This window comes from Dermacentor silvarum, chromosome 9, assembly GCF_013339745.2.
Source record: "Dermacentor silvarum isolate Dsil-2018 chromosome 9, BIME_Dsil_1.4, whole genome shotgun sequence".
Taxonomy (NCBI): domain Eukaryota; kingdom Metazoa; phylum Arthropoda; class Arachnida; order Ixodida; family Ixodidae; genus Dermacentor; species Dermacentor silvarum.
The window spans coordinates 121,458,815-121,484,272 of NC_051162.1; the positions used below are offsets into that span (position 1 = coordinate 121,458,815).

The window sequence follows — 25,458 nt, forward strand, 5'->3', positions numbered from 1 at the left end:
CAGAAAATGTGGGCCGATCCTGGCGGTAGTGCACAAAGGGTCCAAGCGCAATGGCACATACCCCTGGGAACTATCAAAGCTGAACTGGCTAAGTCTAGCTAAGCATGGTTGGGACTACTTAAGCTTAGTCAGTCATCGATAGCCAATTGATAGCTAATCGATAATCGATCAATAATCAATAAATTCCGGAAAATGCTGGGGATGACTTGGTAGTACTTAGCCTAGCCCAAGTACGTGGCGAATACCTTGCAATAGCCAATGAATAGCCAATCAATGGCTAATCGATAATTGATCAATAATCAATAAATTCCAGAGAATGCTGGAAATGACTTGGTAGTGCTTAGCCTAGCCCAGAAGCCAGAACTAGCTAGGTGCCCATCAGCTCTGCTGTCTCTTTAGCATTGCACCTCCAGTGCAATCTACGCTAATTTTGTACTTTTGTACCTTCTCAGGGCTGCATTCCCATAATTTCTCTAGCTATCACACATGAGCGCAACCAGAAGACATGCGTGCAGCACTCTTGTTATTTTTTTTCTTTTCTTTATGAGCAACGCTGTCATACTTAGCCGTAATGTTGTACATCGTTGGCAAATTTTCCTCTGCGTCGCAATGTCACACTAATGTTGGTGACACAGGGTCCTGAATTTCGAGATTACTTTAGTATCAACTAGAAATAAAATATTTGCCAGCATTCTTACCTACAGAGCGTCATCCTATTACTTGCGAAAAGCACCTGGTAGAATTTGTACAACTACGAAAATATGCATCATTGCTTCTTTAACCCCTTAACTGCCGTGACAAATTCTGAAAAATTTGTGGAAGAGCAAAAAAATTGGCGGAATGCGTATTATTTTCTTGTCAAGATTACAAGAAACTGAACACATGCACATGTGCAAAAATTGCCACAAATTCACGACGAGTTAACTCGTCATCGGCGCCAAAGGACGCTCGATGTGATGGCGGGCTATCTTGTCATCGGCAGTTAACGGGATGAGGAGTTAGGTTATCAGACCTGATCTGTAGCCCTCCACTGCTTCAGGACGAGATCTATCTGTCTATTCGTTTATCAGTTAGTAAATCAGTCACTCTCCTTCCGTCATTGTGCAGACGTCTGGCAGTGGGTGATGGCGTGGGAGGACCTCTGCCCGGCGTCCAGCATGGCCACCCTCCTGGAGAAGACCTTCTTTCCCCAGTGGCTCCAGGTGCTGGCGGGCTGGCTGCAACACAACCCAAACTACCAGGAGATCTCCAAGTGGTACACGGGATGGAAGTCCCTCTTCTCTGACTCCTTGCTCCAGCAACCCAGCGTGCGCGGTCAGTCGGCGACTCTTCCTGTTTGCACCATTGTGAACATAAATATTTTTACAATATTACCTGGAGAGAAATCTGACGCCACCGTCTATGTGAGTTTCCTAACGGGCGCAGTGCCGTCTTGGGAATGCCGGTCTGTGGGTGTGCGAGGCTTTGCTTTGAACGTGGCTTGGCCTTGGTAATGTAAAATCTTCATACAAGTTTTCATTCACCCGTAATATATCTTTCAATGAAGTTTACTCTCTTACTGCACATAAGCAAGCTAGGAAAAACAAAAGCTGACGACAAACTGTCGCACATCAAGTGTAGACCTTTGCATCTCTTTAACTTCAGCAGCCCACCTGTACTTCTTGCGTTTCGTATAATCGCACATCCAGACACAAATTCTCAGTATTGAAGAAAAATATTTTGGTGTAATATTAAAGAAAGAACAACTATTTATGCTCTGTTTTACTAGAGATTGAACCGTTGCGACAGACAGAATAATGATAGCCAGGTACACCTTTAAGGTGTCACGGCTCTCTGAGAATGATGCCAATCCGAAGCCACTACCTCTTGGCATTTCAAAGCATACAAAGGTGGTGCTGGGCCAATTTTACCTCCGGGTAATATTGTAAGAAATTCTGCAGTTGTATAAGAGCAAAGATATGCTTATCAATGCAGAATAGGAACACGCTCACAAATTTCTTGAATTCAACATTTTGGAGAACTTGGGGCTTGTGGAATTTGTTTGAATAGTGTAACTTGGCTTGCAGTTTCAGCACTGACTCCCAGTCAGGCGGCCAAATTTAGTGACACATTGAGTGAGTGCACTTCGCCGCAGCGAGATGTCACTTTGTCGGTGCGCTATTACACGGGAAAGGAGAATGTCATTTGAAATTGATGGCAGTGTCGATGGATAAATCAGTAACCACATTATATCTATCCATTATGTTACGCAATGTTTCCAAAATAACATTGGATTAATACACTCGAACCTCGTAACGAAACTGGATACAATGAATGCTGTTGATGCGAAAGCGTCAAATGGCCCATTGAGCGAAAAAGTAACTTCCCATTGGCTGCGACGCTGGCTCGCGCTTGCTGGCTCAGGCCTCGACAGAATAGAACGGGTGAAAGGGCACACCTGCTACTACGGTATTGCGTGAAAGGAGAGGGCATCGCCTAGACGCCAAATCACCCTCGCTGTCGCTAGCCTGTATGACCCACGCCTTCCTTGACCGCGCGAGCTCTCGCCTGCGTTCTAACTGCGCCTCGGTAAGGCCAAATCAAAACGCGCCAAGAGTCTCAAGGCGCTTGCTTGCCCCTAAGGAGTTCATAACTCAAAGGACCACTCAGCAGCATTCAAGTGGACATTAATGCTTTTGCATTCACAACTCACAAGAAGGGCTTAGGTGTCCTCGAATATTTGAAACCTTGTTTTAATGAAGTGAAATTATCCTGTCAATATATATATATATATGACGAATCAGATCTGTCTCCGAAACCAAAATGTACTTGACCACTGTGCACCGATTGAACAGCTTCCTGCGGTGTAAAGTACTTGTTCGGCGCAGCCATTCATAATTCTTGCATCCAAAGCGCCATTGCGCAGCAGGGGTCGAATAGCTGTGCCTGCCTGCACGTTGTAAAGCAGTCAGAGAGAGAAGTGCGATGGCCTTGGCGAGCAGCTGCTTGCTAGCAGCTACATGCGACGGTGCTAAGTACCAGTGCATCCACTTCTCTCTCCTAATGCTGTGTACTGTGTGTCTGGCGAAGTTGAGTGTGGTGACCTCCTAGATTGCATCGGTGCCAACAACAAAACAAATAACTGTCATCATGACTGTCTTGTTCGTACCGTATTTATTCGATTATAAGGTGAGGGTGCAATTGGGGGGACCCAAGAAAGAAAACTTGAGTATGCACACCAGTGTAAGGCGATACAGAGTAGTCGGCGGATTATCGAGACTCGGCTGGGATCGCCTGAATTACTGACACAGCCAAAATGCGAAATGGCAACCATGAAATGGGGGGGGGGGGGGAGCTTTAACACGCGGAATGCAGGTTATATGCGAATTTTTCTTTTAGTGTGGCTTCACAGCACCACCGTGCGTGCTGCCGTAAAGCCGCACTGTAAGGTGAAATTTGTGCTGCTTCGAGGCTAAAAATTCTGGGAAAAAACCTCGCCTTATATTCGAATCAATACGGTATATCACATGTCCCCTTGTCAGCACTGTTCACCATGTCGAACGGTAACTAGCCCAGTTTAGAACTTCCGTATTGGTGAGTGTATGTTTTCTTTTCACAGTTGTTACATAATGTGACAATTCTTTTTCTTCTTGCTTTGGCCTATATTCTTTCTGCACAGTATTGGTAGTGGTTACAGCGAACTACAGTTGGCATTCAAGGCTATATAACTGCAAAATGTTGACTGTCGTCGACCCGAAATTGTTGGAGCCTTTGTCCTATGGCGCTGTTTGGTGCAGAGCAATTCAAAATGGCGCTGGACATGATGAATCGTTCCGTGTCGGGCCTGCCGGTGGCACTACCTGGTCCTGGAGGCGGGCAGCAGGCTCCGCCAGGGCTGTTGGGATACAGGCCAGCACCACCGCCGCCACCGCACATGCCTCAAGAAACCGTGGGCGGACGACCAGAATACAGCGTGAGTGTTTCGCAGTGGCTGCTTCAATCCGTGGAAGTTCCTTACTGTTTTTGGGCTGTTCTCAGACAGGACTGTGGCTCTACTTAGATTACCATGGTGCTAATCTTGAACACAGGGTTTCACAAATGTCAAGATACCGTATTTACTCGTGTAAGGCCCACACTGCCAGTTCAGAGCAAAAATTTTTTGAAAGAAAAGTTTCACACATGCGTGCATGGCATCCGAGATCGGGCAAGCCCACACCACATGATCTCGGAAACCATGCCACGTGCTGGTTAATGTCTACAAGCCTGCTGCTCGGTGCCACTATAGTTGCTGTACTGTCAACGATGGCATCATCACCGTATGATAGAGAATGACCGTATCTTGCTGGATCTTGCGGCATCCTCTATGTGCAGCGTGAATCCAGCACGCCATCTGCTGTGCTGTGGCTCATTCAGCTGCATCGTGCTTTCGGGCGAATGAAGAGGGCATCTCTGCGAAAAGTGCAGCCTTAATACTGAATGAAACCTTCGTCAAGAGCTTGATGGTGACAAGAGCCTCAAAACATCATGGACGGCTTGGAGTATAATGAGCTTTGGGACGCTGCCAATGGGGCGAGCTCGTCAAATGATGAGGGCAGCAGAAGCCATGAGGACGATTGATTAAAGGGGTTCATAGTTTGCTACCAGTGGTTATGTTATTCTGCATAGCAGTCTGAGCACAGTTCAAGGCTTCAGTCAGTAAGCTATAAACCTGCCTCATTTAAGGTCGGAAAATGCTAAAAAAGATGTCAGCACAAGTAAATGCAATACGCATACCGCAAATTGCAAAGAAAAATTTTTTAAAAATGCCTATACAAGTTTATTGCCACTTTTCTTTTTTGGCCACGATTCTGCTAAATATTTGTTGCAATGAACTTTACCGAGATTAGATCAGATGAAGAAGTGTCTTGAAAAATCCCGTTTACAAACTGAAAGTGTTGTGAGTGATACTGTCAGTTCATTTAATGTGCCTGGCCATGCATTGCAATGTATACAGAAGAAATGTCAAAGCAACTTCACATTTTCAACTTTTAATAAATCAGAGAGTCATCTGCATTTGTCACCTGGAATGCGTCACACTCACCTTCTTGTCATTTTGCAGCACATGCAGACGATACGAAGCTCCACCACTCCGGCCAATGCACAGATGACCTTCAAAGAGCTGATCGAGCAAAGAGTAAGGCCACGTTACCTTGATCACATCATTTACACTGTGTCATACTGTTTTAGGGTTGTGTGAATACTAACTTTCGAGACTGAATTGAATGTGAATCGAGTAATGCCAGAAGCGAATCAAATCGAATATTTTTCTAATAGTTGTCGAATAATGAACAAGCCGTATTCACTATGAATATAAAATGATTTTCATATCCTAGTCATTTCACAACGTTTGCAAGTTTCTGTGATTGCATTACACATTATGAAGCTTTACTCATTGAAAGCAAAAACGGAGTATTACGAGGAAGTAAGCAGTTTATTTACATACTTAGAGCTCATTGGCGAGTTCTAGTTTAGACAGAAATGTCTGGTTCCTTGAGCGGCTTAGCGTGCTCCACTACGAAACCTCGTGTATATGAATAGTGATTATGTTATTTGAATATCCAATTGCTTAGGGCAACATTCAATTCGTTATCGGGAAGTTTTGGACATTCGCACACCCCTACACTGTCTTCTGTCTCGACAGGAAGAGAGTGGTGTGGATCAGAGAGCAAACGGGGATAGCCGATATTCTAGTTGACATTAAGAGAAAAAAAAATGGAGCTGGGCAGGTCATGTAATGCGTAGGATGGATAACCGGTGGACCATTAGAGTTACAGAATGGATACCAAGAGAAGGGAAGCGCAGTCAAAGACGGCAGAAAACTAGGTGGGGTGATGAAGTTAGGAAATTTACAGGCGCAAGTTGGAATCAGCTAGCGCAAGACAGGGTAATCGGAGATCGCAGGGATAGGCCTTCGTCCTGCAGTGGACATAAATATAGGCTGATGATGATGACACTGTTTTACTGGCAAGCCAAACTGCAGCCTGCAGTAAATACAGGACCATGCAAAGCTAAGCATGCACTTTCATATACAGTCAAACCTCACTGCATCCGACACGAAAATGCCTTTGCTATCCCTATATTTATTATGAGCGTATACAGCAGCACCTCGTTCATATGTTCTAGGAAAAAATGCGAGAAAACGCACGAACCGGGAAAATGTACAGTTCGAAGTCATTAAAAAGTTTGACGGACTCAACTGTAGTTGGCACTTACGTAATGCGAAGCGCTGCGCGAATCGTAGCACAAGATGTCGACACACGCCGAACTGGTCGGACCCGAGTGGCCCGAGTCGCACGTCGTCGTTTTTGCTGCTTTGACAAGCTTACGTTTGCACGCCTCAAGTTCACCCTTCCGCTTCTTCAAGTAGGGCATTTTGGTGGGAAGTTTCGACGTAGCCACTCGGCGTGAATCATTGAGGCACAAGACACCGATGCATGTCGCTGTTGTGTTTTCCTATTGTGCAGTGTTGTAAGATGGCAACGCGGAACCAAATCGAAATACAGTCAAACCTTGATACTATAACGAACCTCGATTTAACGAAATTTGCGATGTAACGAACTATTTCTAGTTCCCCATCTTAGTTCTATTGAATCAACGAAACCTTGATATAACGAAATTCTCAATATAACGAAGTTTTTCGATGCAAGTACAATTTCATTATATCGAGGTTTGACTGTAGAGCTGGTGTGCAACGCCCGAGTATGATGCTGCCATAGCAAAACATGACGACGCTCACTTCACACCGCCTGCAGAAGGAAACAGCAGCGCATTAGGCATACTGTCGAACCCACTTATAACGATACCAGTTTTAACAATATATCGGTTATAACAATGAGAAGCGGCTGCACCGTCAATTTTTGTATGTTTTCTATGGTGAAATAACCCGCTTACTACAATGCCCGCATGCCGCATTATCGGTTATAACGATGAAATCTGGCTACTGGGTGTCCATGCAGAAAGGGAATGGAATGCGAACTCCTTGAAAAGAAAAAAAGAAATTCGAGCCGTTCCACGCCCCTGCACACCTTTGAACTGAGTTATTTATTTATTTTGCTTTGGATGGTACATAGCTGTGGAGAATTGCTTCTTTTCAGCATTTATTCAGCTTTATCCTTTTGCTGCACCAGCGATTTTTTTACTGTTTTCTTGCATGAAATGGTCCAACCATGCTCCTAGCATAGTTTATTAGCTCGGGTTTTGATGTCTAGCTGTTTTTAATAATTGAGTGGCATTCTTTTGCCATTTATTGTGAGCTGAATGGGGGATCACATCTTTGTGCATGAAACTTGCAGGCCCAGGAGAAGAACCTGCTGTTTGTTCCCATGGCACACCGATTCCAAGAGGGCAAACAAGTTTACCGGCTCGGTCACGTAATGCTGTACCTCGATCGAAATGTCATCTTCGTGTTCAACGGCAAAACGTGGGTGCCAACATCCCTCCAGTCTCTGCTGGACATGGCGGGTTGACCCTAACAAGCATCCCTTCATGTCACGATCATGATGCACTGGTGTTGCAGCAGTTGATAGCTTGGGATTGAATGGAACGAAGGCCATTCTTTGGTGCTAGCTTTCATTACGCAGCGGCAGTAGGATGCTCGCCAAGACCAGCACTGGCTTGAGTGCTGCCAGCAACAAAGCCTTGTGACATACAGGCTTGACAGTCTTGATTCTTCCATAGCTTCAAGCGGGATAAAAAATTCACAGATGGTGAAAGCATTTGCTTGGCTACCCACTCCAATCATTTGGCTGAATTTAGCTAATTGACAACATTACGATCCCGCTTTGAGTGCTGCTGGTGGCAAGGTCGTGACACATTTGTGACGGTAGGGGTTTTACTGTCACATTTATGTTTCACCTGCAGCATATAAGTAGAAAATCATTCTTCTGTCCACTTTGTCACATAGCATTATTATTTGCCTGAAACTGACTAATTGGCAAGACACTGTCACATGTCACTTGTAATGAACGACTTGCAACATGTTTGTGACAGTACTTGTGTAGTACTCTTATTCTTGCACCATCTGCAGCGTCAAAAAGTCCGTGCCTCTTACAATTATCTTGTTGCATATTGTCATGATTTGGCTAAAGTTCTCTCATCTCAGTGTCAGGATGTCACAAAGTGTTAGTGACAAACTTTCTGGATCATTTCTGATGATAGGTAGGCAGAGGTTTCACCTGCAGTAGGCACTGAATGATGCTGCAGGTATTCCCACACATTGAGAGACTTGCCTCTGTGGGATGCTATGCTGATAATCGGAGATTAAAATTATGTTCCGAGTTGTGATTGTACTTGTTTCCCAACAGGGGTTTTACTGTGGCATAAACTCTGGTCACCCCTTATCTATTTCTAACATAATGATGGAAATCCTCTCATATCAACTGCACCAAACATTTTGTGCTTATGGCCGTAATAGATAAACTACTACGCGTGTACATAAAGCAGTTATCATTTGTTTCATTTTTTAAATGTCATGATGTTCGACAGCTCTCTTACTGAATGTGCTGGACATGATGGTGTGACTTCTGGTTGTGTCGCAGAGTGCTTGGATTGCCATCATTTTTGTAATGCAGTCCTTTGTGTCTCTTGCTGAGCTCCCTGTAAATAAATATTTTCCTTGGTGCATTGTTGCCTTTTTATTTTGCATAATGTGGGAATTGGTTAAGACAGCTTTTTTTTAAGAGATTGGTCTAGCAAGTTTAAGTGGTTGTAAATGCAGCGCTTTAGGAATGGTTAGATTTAATGTACAGTCGCGTTCACTATGAGTTGCAGCGTAGTAGTGCCCGTGGTTGAAGGGGCCCCAAAAGTGCATGGCGACGCTGGCATACAAAAAATTAAAGAACTAAACACCATTCCAATTACAGTCAAACCTTGATATAACTAAGTTGTACTTGCAATGAAAAACTTTGGCAAATCGCTTATTTAATTAAGTCGAGGTTGTAAAGTTTCAAAAGTAAAAATATCTCCACTAATTCTCAGAACAATCCCGGGTGATAATACCTCGTCAGTAAGCACTTATAAACAAATAAGAAGGTCGGACCATAATAGCGTGGTTATGGGCGCCAGCGCGTGCGGTGCAGTTCGAGCCGGGAGCAATGCGTCGGCGTGTGGCTCAAGGAGTCTGAGATTTGGGTGTGTTGCGTCGCACGGTTCTGTAAATCTTGGACGCCTTGGCTGACCGTGCTTAGTGCCCTCAGCCACAAATTAAAAACAAATGTGTGAAAAGAAATGGATATTCGTCTTTAGAAAAAAAAAGTGTCGCGGTTTCACCAGAAAAGCGTAGCGATAGCGAAGATAACCACATCGAAGTAAGGTTCTTAGTTTTTATCAGTGACGCGTGCTCAGGCAAACATGAACAGATCTCACTCGACGACCACGAACACTCGTCGCAATACGCGAGCGAACGCTTCGCACCGTGTCTTGGAAACTTGAGATTACGCGACCGCCAACACTAGACGCGCGGGAACATAATGCGCATCAATGCGGCAGCCATCACGGCTCGCCCTCTGCACCTCCTTCCAAGATCGGGTGCTTGGCCGTCGTATGGACGTATGGGCAGCCACGGCAAGGGTAGAGGAGGAGACGCGCGCGTTAGGGGAGAGGGCAGATAAACGCACATATCCTGACCCCTGCCTCCTTCGCGCGTGCTTGATCACCGTTACTGCGAGTAGAGTTACTGTATATGAGCATATACACTGTTATACAGTAACTCTAACTGCGAGTTAACCGCCACCGCATCTTCCTTGCGCTGATGGAATCGTCAGCTCTCGTGTTTCTCCAAGCTGCCCCGTGCTCCGCTAGTTGCTTCCAACGTGACAAATGGCGCAGCGGTGTTGTCCGCATACCGCGTCGCGGATTTGCCGCTGTAACTTTTAATGCGGAAAGACACCTGCAAATAACTTTTGCCCCGGCCGACATTTTTATAGCTTTTTGCTAGATTTACCAGCCTTGCAGGCCCCAATGTACATGCTTGAACTGGCTGAAAACTTAATTAAATCTAACCGTGTCACGAAATTAGTACCTTACTTAAATCGCGAAAAATGTACAAGGTTGTCAATGAAACTAAGATCGGGAAAGAAAATAGTTCGTTAGACTGCTAATTTCGTTGTATCGAGGTTTGACTACTGGTATATTCATTAAAAGCCATTTGCAACAAAACTTTTTGACTAAATTTGTTATAAATGATTAGTATATAATACCACTGAACCAATCTTAGCAAAGCCGCATAGCTGGTAATTGTGTATTTTTTTTTTTAGCACCCTTTAAAATAGCTGCACCTAAGCAGACGATGCGATACACCTGGCGGTATCACTGTGACGCAAAACACAGCATGCCGCGGGCGCCGAACGCACAGGTAGCCCAGGCTGGCTCGCATCACCACGCCTGGATAACCACGGAGACCAATCAGAGTACGCGGTAGTCCAAGCGTCTGGGCGGCGGCCGCGGTATCTACGCTACGCAGCAGTGTGGCCTCCGAGATTGCACGGGTGCGCAGTTGTAAATCTCGGAGGTCATGCCGAGTAGCCGTGTGTTGGGTCATGCGTCCCTTCCGGCAAGCAGTTATGGCGATATTTGTTTTTTCCAGTTTCAGTATTTAAAAACAATCACCGACGACTACGATACTCCCTAACACGACATTTGAGCCCAGCTCTACACGTGTTGTCATTTCGTGATATGTCTGGCGTGGACGTTGCAAACGGCGCGAAGTGTGGCGCGACTGCCTCGCTAATCGGGAGATCGCGAGAAGCAGCGCGTGGGTGTCGTGTGACGCTTTTCTTCTCACGCGTTCGCCATACCCTTTCCTGCGCTTTTCTCCTCGCTCTCACCGCTTTGTTCTTCCCCCCCTGCGCTCCGCGTTCGCTCTTTCATCCGCTGCGCTCTGTTACGACGCCGACGCTCGCCCCAGGAACGGGCGCCTGAGCTGCGCTCTAAAACAACTATTTTTGCAGGCTTTTCGTAACGCTTCCGCTCGTATTTCAAACGTCAAATTTTGCACGGAGGCTCTATCTACACATCCTAAACAAGGGCGTCACTGCGTAATAGGCGCTTTGGGATTCCGCATGAGAAATTGCCGCCGTGGGAGCAGTCCAAGAAACACCTCTTTCCAAGCGTTGAGATCCCATATTGATTAAGCGCCTGGACGGGAGCGCACTTGTACCTATTTCACTGGTAAGTCCCCAGTGGTTTTTGTACGTTTCTATTGTTTGCCTCCCACAACCGCAGCTGATGCTCTACAGCAATTAAGTTCCTATGTGGCTAGACGGGCGCCCAAACACCACACCTATTCCCTCAAGTAATTACCGAGCACCAGGCCAAGGAACATCTCCACCCATTAGAAAAACCGGTGGGTTTCCGGCGGCACCTGGATTCGCGCCCAGCTCCTCCCGCATGCGAGGCGGATTCACTACCACTAGGCCACCGCAGCAATTAACTTCCGTTAATTCGACCCTGGCGAGACCTACGAAACTGGTCGAATTATCCGGCGAGTCGAATGAAACAAGGTGCAGAAAAAAAACTGCAACACACCGCCGATTCATTTGGTACTATAGATATTTGCTCTATTCTAACACGTCCCCGAATCAAACGCGCGCCCACTTTGTATGTATGTAAAGTAGAAACCTAACGTAGACACGACATTAAAGATCCTAAACAAAGAATAAATCTAACACGGGCCCGATATTTAGTAAGAAAGTTGGACACCCGCCGTGGTGGCTCAGTCAGCTAAGGCATTGCGCTGCTGAGCACGAAGTCGCGGGATCGAATCTCGGCCGCGGCGGCCGCATTTCGATGGAGGCGAAATGCAAAAACGCCCGTGTGCTTGCGTTGTAGTGCACGTTAAAGAACCCCAGGTGGTCAAAATTTATCCGGAGCCCTCCACTACGGCGTGCCTCATAATCAGAGCTAGTTTTGGCACGTAAAACCCCAGAAAGAAGAAGAAGGACAAGAGGAGGCTATGGTCTACCATGTGTTGTGCCATAGCGGCTGGTTTCCTAAAGTCAGCTTCGCCGCACGGTTTTTAAAGCCAGATTCGCCTCAGTACAGCCGTGCCACGCGGTAAAGCGTGCAAACGCGGTTTTGGTTTCGAAACTGATTTCCCCAATTTCTCTGGGGCAAAAATTGTCTGTGCGGCCCCAATTTCTCTTGGATGCGCACGTTAGAATCGCGAAAATGTCGTAATCAGACATTGTGAGCTACCGTTCTTGCTCGAAAATTTTCCTAGGACCGGCTGAAAATCGGCGTTTTCGACAGGAGATTGATGCGTTTTCAACGCATTCACTCTCCATCTAAGCTCCGCTGAAACAAACGCTGACACTAAAGGTGTCACCATAGGGGTTATGATTGCGCGTGCATGCTTTCTGGTCAAGTTCGAAGTATCCGCGAAGGCCAATTTAAGAATCGAAATAACGAAAGTTTCGGACCAATGAAATGCATGGGCGCCAGCTGGTATCGAATCAACCGGAGTCGAATTAACGGAAGTCTACTGTATTAATTATGAATTGTTTTCAAAGAAGACTGCCTTGTTCACAATGCATCACACACTATAAGATCTAAAAGATAGTGCAGATCCAATGCACATTTTGGGATTTATGCGAAGCTAATGAAGAATAAATTTTCCTATTTCATTTTTACATCTTTGGCACAAAGGAAACTGGCGCACGCCTATGTGCTCGGGCGCACCCGTGCTACGAAATGTGACAACTCGTATTGCCCTGTATTTTTTTTTTCATTTATTTATTTAAATTGTACCACCCGCATCTTGGCACTTTGTGGATATGTGTCATAGCAAAGAAATCAACAAGTGGCGATCGCCTCAAAGAGGTAGTTAGCGTTGTTACAATAGAAGTATACATGCGATTCTGGCCTAATGGACAAGAAAGTAGTCATAGAAAGGTTTGCTTTATTAATAAAGTAATTGTTACCCGCCGTGGCTATGGTGTAGGGCTGCTAAGCAACAGGTCTAGGGTTCAAATCCCGGCCACGGGAGCTGCATTTCGATGGAGACCTAACGCGAAAACACCCGTGTACGTTAAAGAACCCTAGGTGGTCTAAACTATTCCAGAGTCCTCCACTGCAGCATGCCTCATTGATTGATCATGGTTCTGGCACTTTACACCATAATTTTTAAGTAATTGTGCTCTTAATGATTTATATTTGTTGCAATGAGGATATGTTGGTATAATTTATTTTATCACCGAGAAATTCCGTAGAAAGCAAGGCCGGCAGCCTGTACGCCTATAAGGCTAGTAAAGATGGTAGTGCTGTCTTACATGCTAGCTATTCAGCAAGACAGCAGGGGCACCCAGCCAGCCAGCAACCCGGTCAGTAAAGTGTGGGCGAGTTTACAAAGAAAGCCTTGCTTCAAGAAATCTTCACATTACATTTTGATAAAGCAGTTTTATTATATATTACAGCAAATGCGCAAGCAATCGCAACACAACTGCAGAGGATGCGTCACATTAAAATCATTCCTGTCCATTCATGGGCCTACTAAGGCATTTGCACTTCTTTCAGTATTGAAAACAACACATTGTAGTTCAACACGATTTATCACAAGTTACTTCGTTATGTGTCAAGGCAGTGCTTTAGCATTGCAACACAAATATAAGCACAACTTAGCTTGCAGCCAAATGAAACTAGCACGATTCATTTGGGAAAGCTAGTGGATCCATTAGTGGCCATGAAATGGCAGCACAAAAATAATTACCTTCTTAATTTGAATATGGCTGATTTATAGCGTAATATTACACTCATCAAAGCACACCCTAATCTGGTTTTTATTGCTGCTTACATGCAAGAGGAATAATGCCATTACTAGTTGAATCAGTTGACATTGTAAGCAACCGATAAAATTAAATTGAGGAACTACTTCCATAAGAATGTGTGTGCCACGGTGCATCGCTTGCAAAAATTTGAGGGTCGAAATGTTCTCAACATGGCTTTCAACTAGCGATAATCAATATAACTTAGATCTAAAGTGTGCTTTATGTAAGCATTAGTACTATTTCCCCATGGGTTCTCATTCTTGGCTTCACAGCTTATGCATCAACTATTTTAACCAAAAATTAGGCAAGCAAGCACTGCCCAGCTTCATGTACATTCTTCACCAGAGTGTGCTTGTTTTTTTTTTCAAAGATCACAAATACATCCCCAGCAAACAAACATATTTTTTTTTACAAGGACTTAAAAAAGATGCTTGGCGCAATCAACTCTGGGAAAGAGGGGAACGCCTATTCTCTTCGCAGATTTTCAAGTCGAGCCTGGAGGTCAGCATCCGCGTCACTGACAGCAGCTGGGGCTGCGACTGCCTTGCCCTTTTGCGCCGCCGCACTCAGCGCACCGCCGGCTTCTGGAAGGTCCGTCAGTTTCTCGGAGAGTTGGAGACCCAGTTCGTCCAAAACTTCATTCACGATGGCATCGCTAGAAAAAATGCATCAAAAGAATCCCAAATGATGCATCCAGCTTATCAACATGGTCTATCTTCTCTGCCGAGAAACAGGGAGGAGAGGGATGGCTATACAGTGTAGACCGCTTATAACGTAAGTCGCCGGAGTCGCGAATATCCGCACTATAAGTGGTACCGCACTATAACCAAAGCAACAATGTTCAAGGCCAACACATGTGCAAAACATGTGCACCGAGCCGCCACGCGTATGCGACAGTCGAGGAATGCGGCTAGAATGTTTGCATTCAATTTACAGTCGAATCTCGTTAATTTGAACCAAATCACGCGGCGGCGCTTCCGACCGGCATTGCTACGGCACCGCCATAGAGTAAAAGCTTAGGGGAGACCCCCTCAATGTTGCGCGCTAACAAACCAAAAAAAAAAAAAAGGAAAAAAAAAAAAATGCGGCGGACATTTCACCCTCTCTCAAATGGCAAGATCGCCGATTCTGCGTTGCGCCGGAATATGCGTGTACGTGCCGACGTCTCAGCCACGCTACCGTAGCCACACGTAGAAAATGGCAGTGAACCCTTCTTTCTCCTTTATGCTTCCTCGACTTTCTAGTCACGTGTTGACCTTGCACGCTGCGGCTACGGTGCAGAGGGAAGCAGCGGCGCTGTCCCAGTCCCGCCAACGAAACTACCCACGCCGGCAAACGCCCGCTTCCCCACAACGGCAGAAAACGAAACATCGGTGAGCTGGCGCCGGGCCGGCTGTAGCGGCGGCGGGCGAGGGGAGCCACCGAAGCGGCGGAGTTTCCAAGGCGAAATCCGCTTCCCTGCTGCCCTCCTCCCTCACATTCCACGGTCTCTGCGTGCGCCCTTCGCCGTGCCGTGCCAGCGCCGCCCGCTCGCTCGCTGAAGTTTCGTTTACTGCCGTTATCGTGAAGCGAATGTTGGTCGTTTCGTGGCCCTCGCTCTCTATGCGCGCCGTGATATTTCACGACTCTACTCGCACTCAAGATTCTGGTTTCAGCCTCACTGGCTCTTCGTTCGCACCACGTGCCCTTCTCCTCCACTTCGTCTCTTTCTTCCTCGATCACTCCTTGGGGCGCCCGTTTGAGGGGAGCGTTCGCCGTCTCTGCCGACTTCCGTACTCCCAGGCAGCCGCACTGTAACCAGTATTTCGTTTCCCGCAACTGCACTATAAGCGATACGTGTATACGTGGAGTGCTATGGGAAAATTAACGGGAGTCTGAAAAGACCACACTATATCCGGTCCTGCACTATAAGCGGTTACGTTATAAGTGGTCTATACTGTACTAGGAGGAGTACAGAATGATATAGATAGCCAGATTGGCAGAGGCGCACAACTGCAATTAGGACCTTGGTTTTAAAAAACAATGATTTAGTCAACATTTCTAGCACTTTATTTAAACATTTTCACCAAAGTAAGGCATATAGAGTTTGGAAAGACTACTCCAGCAGTTTAAACTGAATTAATGTTTTAATTTCGTGTTCCTTCACAGCTTGTACTGTGAACTGACTGCCTATATTTTGCAATAACAGACCAGGGGCATCGGAATGTCGCTCCCCCTCATCCACAAATGAGGGAGCATGGCTCCTCCAGTCCAAAGGGCAAAATTACAAACACTTCTACAGAAAATTTCTGTGGTCACACACAAAATATCTGTTAGCTGTGCAGCAGTTCGGAGGAGGGACTGGAGCTCCACTTCTCAGACTTCAACATTTCCACGCTTGTCGCACAATTGCTGATGCTGCCGTCAGTCGGAAGCAGCAAGTGCGACAGCATTCAAGATGTTCACGGATTGCTGAAGGATAAAGCTCCAAACGTTACGCTAATTTTTGAGGAAGTTTTCTAACTTTTGCTTTAATTCTTACAGTCCCCGCGTCGTCGGCAACATCCAAACGATCCTTCAGTGCCCTGCAACGTATGAAGGCGTGCTTTCAAAGCACAATGTCGCAGGAAAGATCGGCGCATCTACTCCTTTTGCACGTGCACGGCGATTTAACTGCCACTTGGAGCTTAGACTCCGTAACTGAAATGTTTGTTGTAAGAACCACGGAAAGTCCACGTCTGGCACAGTGTTACAATAGTGGGTAGAGCGCATAAATGTGTTTGTGCGACTGTACCATTTCAAACATCACTTAGGAATATACATTTGGATCCTAGATTACACGGTATAGTTCATATTGATACAGCGGGAAGTAGACGGATGAAGAGAGTAAACTGGACAGAACGAGCGCAGTTCTTTCCGGTTTACTCGTTTCGTCCGTGTCTTCCCGCTGTTTCAGTATGAATAAGTACTAACTAGCCCAGCTGTCCATGGTATCGTTATAGCATTCATTAACATTTCTGTTTGAAAAGTATGTGTAAATTATGTTTGTGATTACAGTAACCTTATTTTCTCATTGGCATATCCATACCCATCATGTCTGCAATTTCATTGTGAGTCTATGACGAATATATGCGCATATCGTAATTTTCTTGGGTAAGTTTACGATTTATGGTTGTATGTTTCCCCTGGCTAGCAGTAATGTCTCACGCAGTTGAAATTTAAGTTCTTATTTTCTGATGTGTCATAATAATCCATGTTTTGGCTGTAGCTTCGAATGTGTTATTGTCGCTGCTGAAGTAAATTATGGTGCCGAAGAGCGAAGAAGTGAAAATCTGTCGGACTGGTTTAATTTCCTCTTTTCTACACTAATATCCATACATGTGTGTTTATGTATATGTACTCTAGTTTGCTGTCGCTCCCAATGCTACCTGAACGACAGGCGTACCATGTCACTGATTTATATATTTCTCAACTCCAGCTCTCTTATGTTTAATCTCCTTGACAACCTTGCTTACTGTGGGTAAACGGAATCGCATCAAATGATGAATGTATCTAAGGACAGTCTGGTGAAATCTACAGAATATCGGCAACAAAAACTTCACAAAACATACAGTTCAGGCACTATGTTTTTAATTATTTGCCACAGTTAGTAAACCAAATTGTAGTTTGTTTATAATGTTGCCTTTATGTCAGTGTGTTGACTGCATTTATTTATCAAATATTGCGCACTCAAGGAGAATAAATGATAATGTTCTGGTAGCATATTTTTTTTTCGCTCCTCCAGTGAAAAAAAAAAAAGTTCCAATGCCACTGTAACTGACTATTTCAATCGGTTACAAAGTGCTGCTCGGACAGTACCATACAGTGCAAGAAAGGAAAGTATGACCAATCACTGACCTCTCCTCCTCGTCCTCATCGTCACCCATTGCGTCATCGATCGCATCGTTCATCATCTCCTCCTTCATGTCCATGATTTCGGACTGCTTCTCGAATTCCTGCATTATCTTCTGTATCTGTGGCAGGTTCAGCTGTGGGCACAGAAGAATGTTACAAAGGTGACAACATTTTCCATCGGTCACATTTTTCATCACAAGAGCCAAATGTAACAAAAGTGGCATCTTCCATTGGTCACAATGATCGCAACATATTTCGTCACAGGACGGGCTGAAATGCAACAAAAGTCGCATCTTCCACCAGTCACGCCAGTCCCATTTTTCGTCCCAACAAAGGCCGATATGTTCAGAAAGAGAATATCATGTAGCCTTCATGACCCCTATTTACACGGAAAAGAGAAATGAACAAAGCAATGTTAATGCGCTCAAGTTGTGTCTCTATGGTCAATCGCAAGCATGACTCATCATAGTAATTGGTAGAGCTTAAGAGGTAGCTTTAGCTCAGGGCCAATTCCAATGCAGCCTATTCACTTACATGTAAAACACAGTAATGCTTTTATGAGACAACCTCAGGACTGATTTGAATGAAATTTGTTGTATTGTTGTATGTATTTAGAAAGTTAAATTAAAGTGACTGTAGGAAGCACAATCTTCATTTAGGACCTGACATTTTTTTTACAAAAATTGCCGAAAATTAGCAAGTTTTATAAAAGATAGGAGCATGAAGTTTTCAAATCTGTAACTTTGCACCAAAAGTAGATATTGCAGTCGTGTAATCTGTATCCATTAGAGCATCTAAAGCAGAGAAATTAGACGTATGAAATTACAGTTTACGTAAATTTGTTACACTGTGTACAAAGATTATGCAAAAGCCTTAGACAAATATTAGTGGCATATTTAAGAGGGGTGTATAATACATCAATTTTGTCCACTTTAGATGCTTTATTAGGTGCAATTTACAGAACTGTGATATAATTTGTCATTGTTGAGTTAGAGTTAAATTACAGAGTTGTAAACTAGATGGTATAGTTTCTGAAATTTTGCAATTTTCACAATTTTTATTTTTTTAAATTGACGGCTTAAATAAAAAATCTACTTCCAAGAGTCACTAGATTTTAAACATTTCATTTAAATGCATGAAACTTCATCAAATTTAGTCTAGTGGTTGCCAAGAAAACGATTTCTCCTTCCTTAAGTAATTAGATAGGAGCCGCTGAGCTAAAGATTCTTCTAAATAACGCACTCTGAGCATTGGCACTTCACATTGATATCAGTAGGAAAACAAATGAGATAACTTGGGTCACAAGGATCAAGTGTTGAACGTTATGTCAAATAACACTTAACTACACTATGAGATAAGAATCTGCAGCTGTAACACGTAGATGTCAGGATCACCAGTTGCCTGCATTTGTGACACTTTCTTTTAATACAGCAGCGCTTCAGGCTTGAACCAAGTCTCGAACGCCCAAGTTGTTTTCAAGGCTGGCCAGAAACAACCATAGCCACCTAAGACGACGAAAACTAAGGAAAGGACAAGTCGAATACCTGCCCTGTCTCTCAGTCTCTCTCTGCTCTTGCATCTACGCAGCACCAGTACGCTTGCGTACATACAGAAACCAACTAGCCTAAACAACTGTTGCATAACTACAACCATCAATTACGTAACTTGGCATACAATAAATGAATATGACTGGGTACAGCTCTAGAATATGTTACTTATGCAAGTTGGCATACAATAAACATAAACCACACAGTTCTACAATGCTTTACTAAATTACTGCAGCCAAAAAGTTATACAACTGACTGACACAGGGAGTCTACACACTAACCTGTCTGTTCATATTCTGCATGGCACGCGTGACGCCTCGCATAGCCTGAGCCATGGCATTTTGCGAGCGAAGAGTCTGGATCTTTAGTGAAACCGCCTGGATGTTAGCCCGCATCAGGATGAACTTCTTCACTTGGCGTCGTGTCCGAACCAAGTCTCGTGCCATGATTTTCACTGCATCCTGCATGAAATAAACTTTCAATTGACCAGTGCTACCATGGCTTGCATTGGTTGTTGATAACATCTGCAGTTTCATAGACGAAGCTTATGCTTGCGCAATCAGGTTCCTTGACTGCACCCCATACATTGAAACAGCAAGGAAGTTAACTGCTTATTAGAGTACATCGTCACCTGCGTGTGTCTTTGGTAAAATGAACAACAGCTAGACTTCCAGGCACACAACTCTCCCATGTATCATTAGTGCTGAAATCGAACATTGCCCATTGCTCAAAGCAGCTTCAATTTATGTTACTGATCGGAACAATTGGCATAGACTTGTGGCAGTTTAAAACATTCGATAACCCTAAAAGGCAAGTCAGCAAAGTGGGGCATCTCAATGGTCACCAAAAGCATTCAACTCCATATACCTCCAAATAAATAAGCTCAAGCAGACGCTGTCAAAATCCATGCTTGTCACGGCGAGTTGGTGTGGGAACTTGAAGGAGGCGTCACCACCCTTCATTCACTTTTGTCTCCTATGTTTCTGCCAAGCCTCTTGCCACAGTAAAAGTAGCTTTTTCAGTATTTTAGAAGGCCAATTTACTAATCACCTATGAGACTTCATTTCCTTCATTGGTTGCACTGTATGCATCAGTTCAGCATGAGCATTGGTCAAACGGCTTAATGTGACATGTTAAGCACATGACACACGTGGATAATGTTTTTGTGCGGCTTGGACAAGACAGAAAGAGAGAAATAATTGATGCAGACAAGCACACAGGTCAGGCACTGTTTCTTTGTGACCTGCACAACCGCTAGTGTTCAAAGCACATTCACAGCAGTAACAGCTAGTCTTATCAATTCATACTGGGCATCACAGAGTGAAATATTGCAAGAACTGTAGTGTGGCTGATGAGATGACGTACTTACAGCTGCAGCTGAAACATGTGTAATGATCAACATGTACAAGGTAACAATACTCTTCACCCTTTTTATATTCAAGACTTTTCAAACTTTGCCCACCATCTGATTGTCCTTGGCCATCTTTTTGATGTCCATGATGATCTTCTTCTCCTGCTGTTCCATTTTTGCGCGCTCTCTGTCCAAGTCGCGCATAGCTTTGTTGAGTGCCCGCTGGTTCTGCCGAAGCATCTCCTCCGGCGATTTCTTGCGACCGAACAGCCACTCCATGTTTCTTCTTTAAACTGCAAAATCGGAGGAAACCAGATGCAAGTTCAGGTCAAGCATGCTGATCTGGTGAGTCATAGTGACAGTCTCGTGGTTTCACGGCAAGATAAACACAAATATGCATTTACCAGCCCTACTATGCAATGCGGGCTTCTGGTCTTGCATTAACACTTCTAAATTAACTCTCAGCTGCACACCCAGCGCCGAAAACCCTCGCAATACGAAACCTGCGTACTGTCAGCTTTTAGCGCCGTAAACCACAACCACTCCTCCGTACAACTGCAGCCTAACGAAGACTGATCAAGCTATTAGCACTATTAGCTCGCAAACTATCCATGCCACTGAAACTAAAGTACTAGTGTACAACACCGTGCAATTTTGCTGCTGTCAAGGAGCCCGAGCAAAGAGCAATGCCCATCGTCTATAGGAAGGATTTTTCACCTCCGGTTTCGGCTTGACTTGAAGAAATGTCCCAGAACGTTCACATGAAACAAATTTTGCGTCGTGACACTGTCTTGGTTCTGCGCAGAATACCACAATGTATTTTACGCGATATGTGACTCACAAGAACAAGCTCGTGCAACTCTTTGCCGTGCCCAAATGATTACAGCATCCCGACGGCGCATAAGAGTACGGACAACTTTGGGTTGCACTGGTTGCACCTCTAGTGGTTGCACAACGGTGAACAACGGCTTGGCAACAACCGCAACAACCATTTTGTTGCTCCACTTAGAGTAAAAGAAAGTAATTGTTCATTCATAAAAATGGTAGCCTAGTTTGGCAGTTCTAACCTTACAAGCTCTTTGACGTTATATATTCCCCACACATTTTACAAAAATAGCAGTGGCTGCCGCGTGGTACCAAGTGGATGTAGGTCCTCAGTGGTGGTACTCGTGGTAAACGCGGTACCACGGGTGTGTTTATACTTGAAGTAGTGCTTTAGGATGGATACCACTGTCACCACTATTTATTTTCCACACGCAAAGTCCGAGTTCGATGATTCGACATATGTAAGCACGCAGTACGAAAGGTTATGGCCGGGGATAACGGCGATAAATCTCTATTTTCTGCTGATGCAGAACGGATTCGCGCCCTTTTGTGCATCGAGTGCGTAGAATTTCTTACATGCTTTTGACATTTTTACTGACAAATACGCAACGACATAACCTACTCAACAACGACGACCTAATGCGCGCCCCGTAAAGTTTAGACGGTTTAGAGTGCTGTCATAGATGTGTTCTGTGGTGCGCATCAAAAATTGTTTACCCGCCTTTTTCTCGGCGTATGCTGAAGTGTTCACCGTACGTGCGTTTCAGCCGGGAGGCTGGTTGACGCAAGAGGAGACAAGTATAATAGAGACAGAAGGATTAGAAAAGGCTTTGTTCCCGTCATAGCCGTTCGTGTTCCCGTGAACCTATTTTGTGCCGGAAACATTGTGCGAGCGACATTCGCTGCTCGCTGCCATCTTGGACCGTGCTGTGGTGCTCCGCTTTCAACGCCAAGAGAGCCTGACATGATGTTCGGCAGCGGGCGGACGGTTAATACGACGCCTTCAGCGTGCCTACACCGCTCGCCGAACGGTTTGTCCCATCGGAGGCCCGCTGTCGGCGCCCTACGACTGTAAACGCTTTTAAGACCCCTAAACCTCGTAAGCAGGTGTTAAAAGCAACCGCTGCCGCTGTTCAGATGCGAGGCACAGTTCTCAAGTCACGCTCCTCGCATGCTGAATCGCCGTAGGCCCGTGCCCGTTAACCCAGCTAATCGACTAATCTTCAGCCTTCGCTGTCTTCTTTAGCTGCGGCATCGAAGTTCGGGAGGCGTCATCGGCGTCGTTTCAAAGAGCGTGGTGAACTGACATCCCCTTCTCTCCCGACGAACGACCAGCAACACGGCTGCATAGTGCGTGCGTTAGTGTTTGTGAACTGCTTTTTCGATTGCGCACGTTTCTTCTTCGTTTTCTTCGTTCGTTCGAGTGTGAACGGCTGTTTTGTAGGCCTAAACTATAAAGAGAAAAAAAGAAACTGTGCGCTGAGGAAGTGGCAGAAGAGAGAAGCTTGACGGTGTGTTTTCTGGAGTCCGAGACGACTGCTCCCAACGCATCTTCGGCCGACTCTGTATTCCTAATTCGGTGACTGGAAGAAAAGAAAAAGAAGATGTGTTCGTGAACTTGCAGTGAGAAAGCTGTCACCGCTGCCAAAATTCGTTAAGAGGAAAACACCACTCCTCCGGGCTCGCTGGCGAAGAGGCCCGCGGGTCTACAATTCTTCGGTGCTAGATTGTGAGCGCGCTTGACTCTCGGTGTCGTACAATGCAGCGGAAACACCCTTAGTTGTTCGCCTTGCGGTTGCAAAAAAAAAATCTGAGACACCAACCCGACATCCCGCTTGCTGCTTGCCCGAAGAACTCCGCTTAATCCCGACAGGCATTACGGAAGCAGATTCCGAACGCAGGTAAGTCTCCGCGACCTGCGGGGTTTTCTTTCTCCCCGTGGTACACGCTAAAAACCGGCCTTGCGCGTGAGCAGCCTTTTATCTGCCTTTTCCGCCCCCGTAATCTTATCGGTGCCTGTTTTCTGTGCTGTCGCAACCGTCTTCTTGTAACCCGCGGCTCGGGTCGCTGTTGTTTCTAGCCCCGCGGCAGGCGGGAAGGCAGCAGCTGACGAATGACATCATCGGTGACACTCTCGCCGTCTAAACGTTGCGTATTTGAAGCTAAATTGGCCGAGCCTATTTTATTCCTTGGCAGCGCTGTAACGCCTTCGCTAACCAGTTCCGGTTTGTGCTCCGGTGGCGCGCTCCGGTACGCGCAGTGGTCCTTCGTGTCTTATCAGCGTGGTGTCGCGGTGCGTCGCTAAAATATGGGCTACGTTCCGCCCCCGATTCTGCTCGAATTAGGAGAAACGCTATCAAGGAAACGTCGTGCCTAGGAGGCTATGTGGAAGGCGGCCGCTACTTTAGTTTCGAGCGAACTTCTGAACTCGTGCCCATCTGTGGCTAGAGGTAGGTTGAGCGATAAAATCCTCTATTCAGATAATGAGACTGCGATATCAGTCTCATCGCGTTCTTTTTGCAGAGGTGCCTGTCGCCTTGTTTAGTTTCCAGTGATGCATTTTGGTCTGCCGTGATGTCTGTTCCTCATTGCTTGACGAAGTAAACTGAGGTACCCTTGTGAGGGAAAATAAAAAGTGCCTCGCGACAAGTGTCATGAACGAAACAAACCTGTGTCCTTCATGTGTCGATTATTGCCACACGAACTGCTTGTCACAATTGATAAACTCCGCCTGGACTGATGCCAAGCATTCTTTATCACGTCTTGCGGAGTCGTGCAACGATGATTGAACAATTTCGATTGTTGTTGAGGGAACGCGCATTACTGGCACCATCAAATTAGAGTATTTGATATGTGTAGTGCAGCTGTGTAGTTGAAGCAATGTAACCGACATCGACTCTAATCTTTTATCCTCTTCAATTCTTTGCATGTTGAAGCTGTCACCATGTTCTGGAAATTCAACCTGATTACCACATCCCATGTGGAAACACTGCTCGGCAAAGAGGTTCGTGTTCACCTTTTATCCTGATGTTCCAGCTGTTTAATGTTTTTAACACCACCTTTGGACTAAAACTTTTCACTAGTAAAAAATGTAACATGGTGCAATATTTTCGAAATACGCTTGATATACGCAAGGTCTCTTAAAGTGGTTTGCTGTAGAAAGCTGACGTTACTGTGGTTCAGTTTCTTTGTGTATGACATTTAGACATTGTGATGCGCTCTAGTACAAATATGTGTAGCAGCAAAAAGCGTATTGTGCCTGATACATGCAGATGTAAGTCACCAAGGATGCGCAGCTGAAACTGCTTTTTGACAGTCGTGTTTTGGCATGTCTCAAACCCATTGTGGAATCTGAGTAATACACATAATGTACATGTTTAAATGTCAAGCATAGTGGGATATTTTGGGCTGCTGTCACCGGTAATGCTGTCATGGTCAACGCGTTGTTCCTTCACTTTTTCACATCCAAAAGAATCTGTTGTGACATGACAGTATGACATATCCTGCTAAATCATGTCAACAGATAGTGCTGTGTGAAGCTGCAGCTGATTTTAGTGAGGCGAGCGCGAGGGGTGCAAAAAAATGGTATCTGCGACAAGGTGTCCTGGCGCAGATGAGTGGCATTTGTTTTCAATTTGTGAAACTGGCAACGGTGTGTTGTGCTAAATAACAAATGCCGGGAAGTGGAAAAGGTGGCAGGAATGTAGTAGCGCATCTTACTTTTTATGGATACAGCACTCAGGGGTATTGACAGGAGGTGTGAAGACATAGGCGTATTTACTGGGAGGGGGGGGGGGGGCAAATAGAATACATTGCCCCCCCCCCCTCACACACGCACACTTTTGAAAGCTGGGAACTTTCGGCTGCACACTAAAGAGTCCCAGAAAACTACAGCTGAAGCTAAATTTGCTTTCTTAATAGAGTGACGAGGTAAGTAGCACTTTTCTTCACTATGTATCCCCAGCTTGGGCAACTGAGGATTATCTTTTGTGCCTCCAAGGGACGTGCTGTAGTGGACGACGCGCGGGATTCGTTATACACGCTTGTGTTGGGAAGGCCTGGCACAGGGAAATTCCCACCCTAA

At 45.3% G+C, this 25,458-nt stretch overlaps 3 protein-coding genes across 9 annotated transcripts in view; 2 read left to right on the forward strand and 1 right to left on the reverse strand.

Annotated features, from left to right (window-relative positions):
* LOC119464206 (tuftelin-interacting protein 11) overlaps window positions 1–8,640 on the forward strand; it is a 37,963-nt gene extending 29,323 nt beyond the window's left edge. For all 3 annotated transcript variants that reach the window (XM_037725072.2, XM_037725074.2, XM_037725075.2), the window contains 4 exons: window positions 1,108–1,314; window positions 3,777–3,952; window positions 5,078–5,152; window positions 7,311–8,640. In XM_037725072.2, the coding sequence (XP_037581000.1) occupies window positions 1,108–1,314; window positions 3,777–3,952; window positions 5,078–5,152; window positions 7,311–7,484 (632 nt within the window). In that variant the 3' untranslated portion in view covers window positions 7,485–8,640. The remainder of the gene's footprint in view (window positions 1–1,107; window positions 1,315–3,776; window positions 3,953–5,077; window positions 5,153–7,310) is intronic.
* Window positions 8,641–13,390: 4,750 nt separating this feature from the next.
* On the reverse strand, window positions 13,391–21,507 carry LOC119464208 (charged multivesicular body protein 2a). Of its 3 annotated transcripts, none has more exons than XM_037725080.2 (5): window positions 21,391–21,507; window positions 20,661–20,842; window positions 19,480–19,659; window positions 17,655–17,785; window positions 13,391–14,433 (listed from the first exon to the last, which is right to left on the reverse strand). In XM_037725080.2, exons 2-5 carry the CDS (start codon window positions 20,826–20,828, stop codon window positions 14,244–14,246), a joined length of 669 nt encoding a protein of 222 aa, XP_037581008.1. In that variant the 5' UTR covers window positions 20,829–20,842; window positions 21,391–21,507; the 3' UTR covers window positions 13,391–14,243. The 3 variants fall into 3 exon arrangements, with proteins under 3 accessions (XP_037581008.1, XP_037581007.1, XP_049511852.1); XM_037725079.2 differs by having other exon boundaries at window positions 21,267–21,485; XM_049655895.1 differs by lacking the exon at window positions 21,391–21,507 and adding an exon at window positions 20,954–21,106.
* Window positions 21,508–21,946: 439 nt separating this feature from the next.
* LOC119464207 (serine/threonine-protein phosphatase 6 regulatory subunit 3-like) overlaps window positions 21,947–25,458 on the forward strand; it is a 54,525-nt gene continuing 51,013 nt past the window's right edge. The window contains exons 1-2 of one of the 3 annotated variants that reach the window (XM_037725078.2): window positions 21,947–23,275; window positions 24,311–24,378. In XM_037725078.2, the coding sequence (XP_037581006.1) occupies window positions 24,319–24,378 (60 nt within the window). In that variant the 5' untranslated portion in view covers window positions 21,947–23,275; window positions 24,311–24,318. Of the gene's footprint in view, window positions 23,276–23,481; window positions 23,825–24,310; window positions 24,379–25,458 lie in introns of those variants that run through there. The other 2 variants (XM_037725077.2, XM_037725076.2) reach the window with 2 other exon arrangements.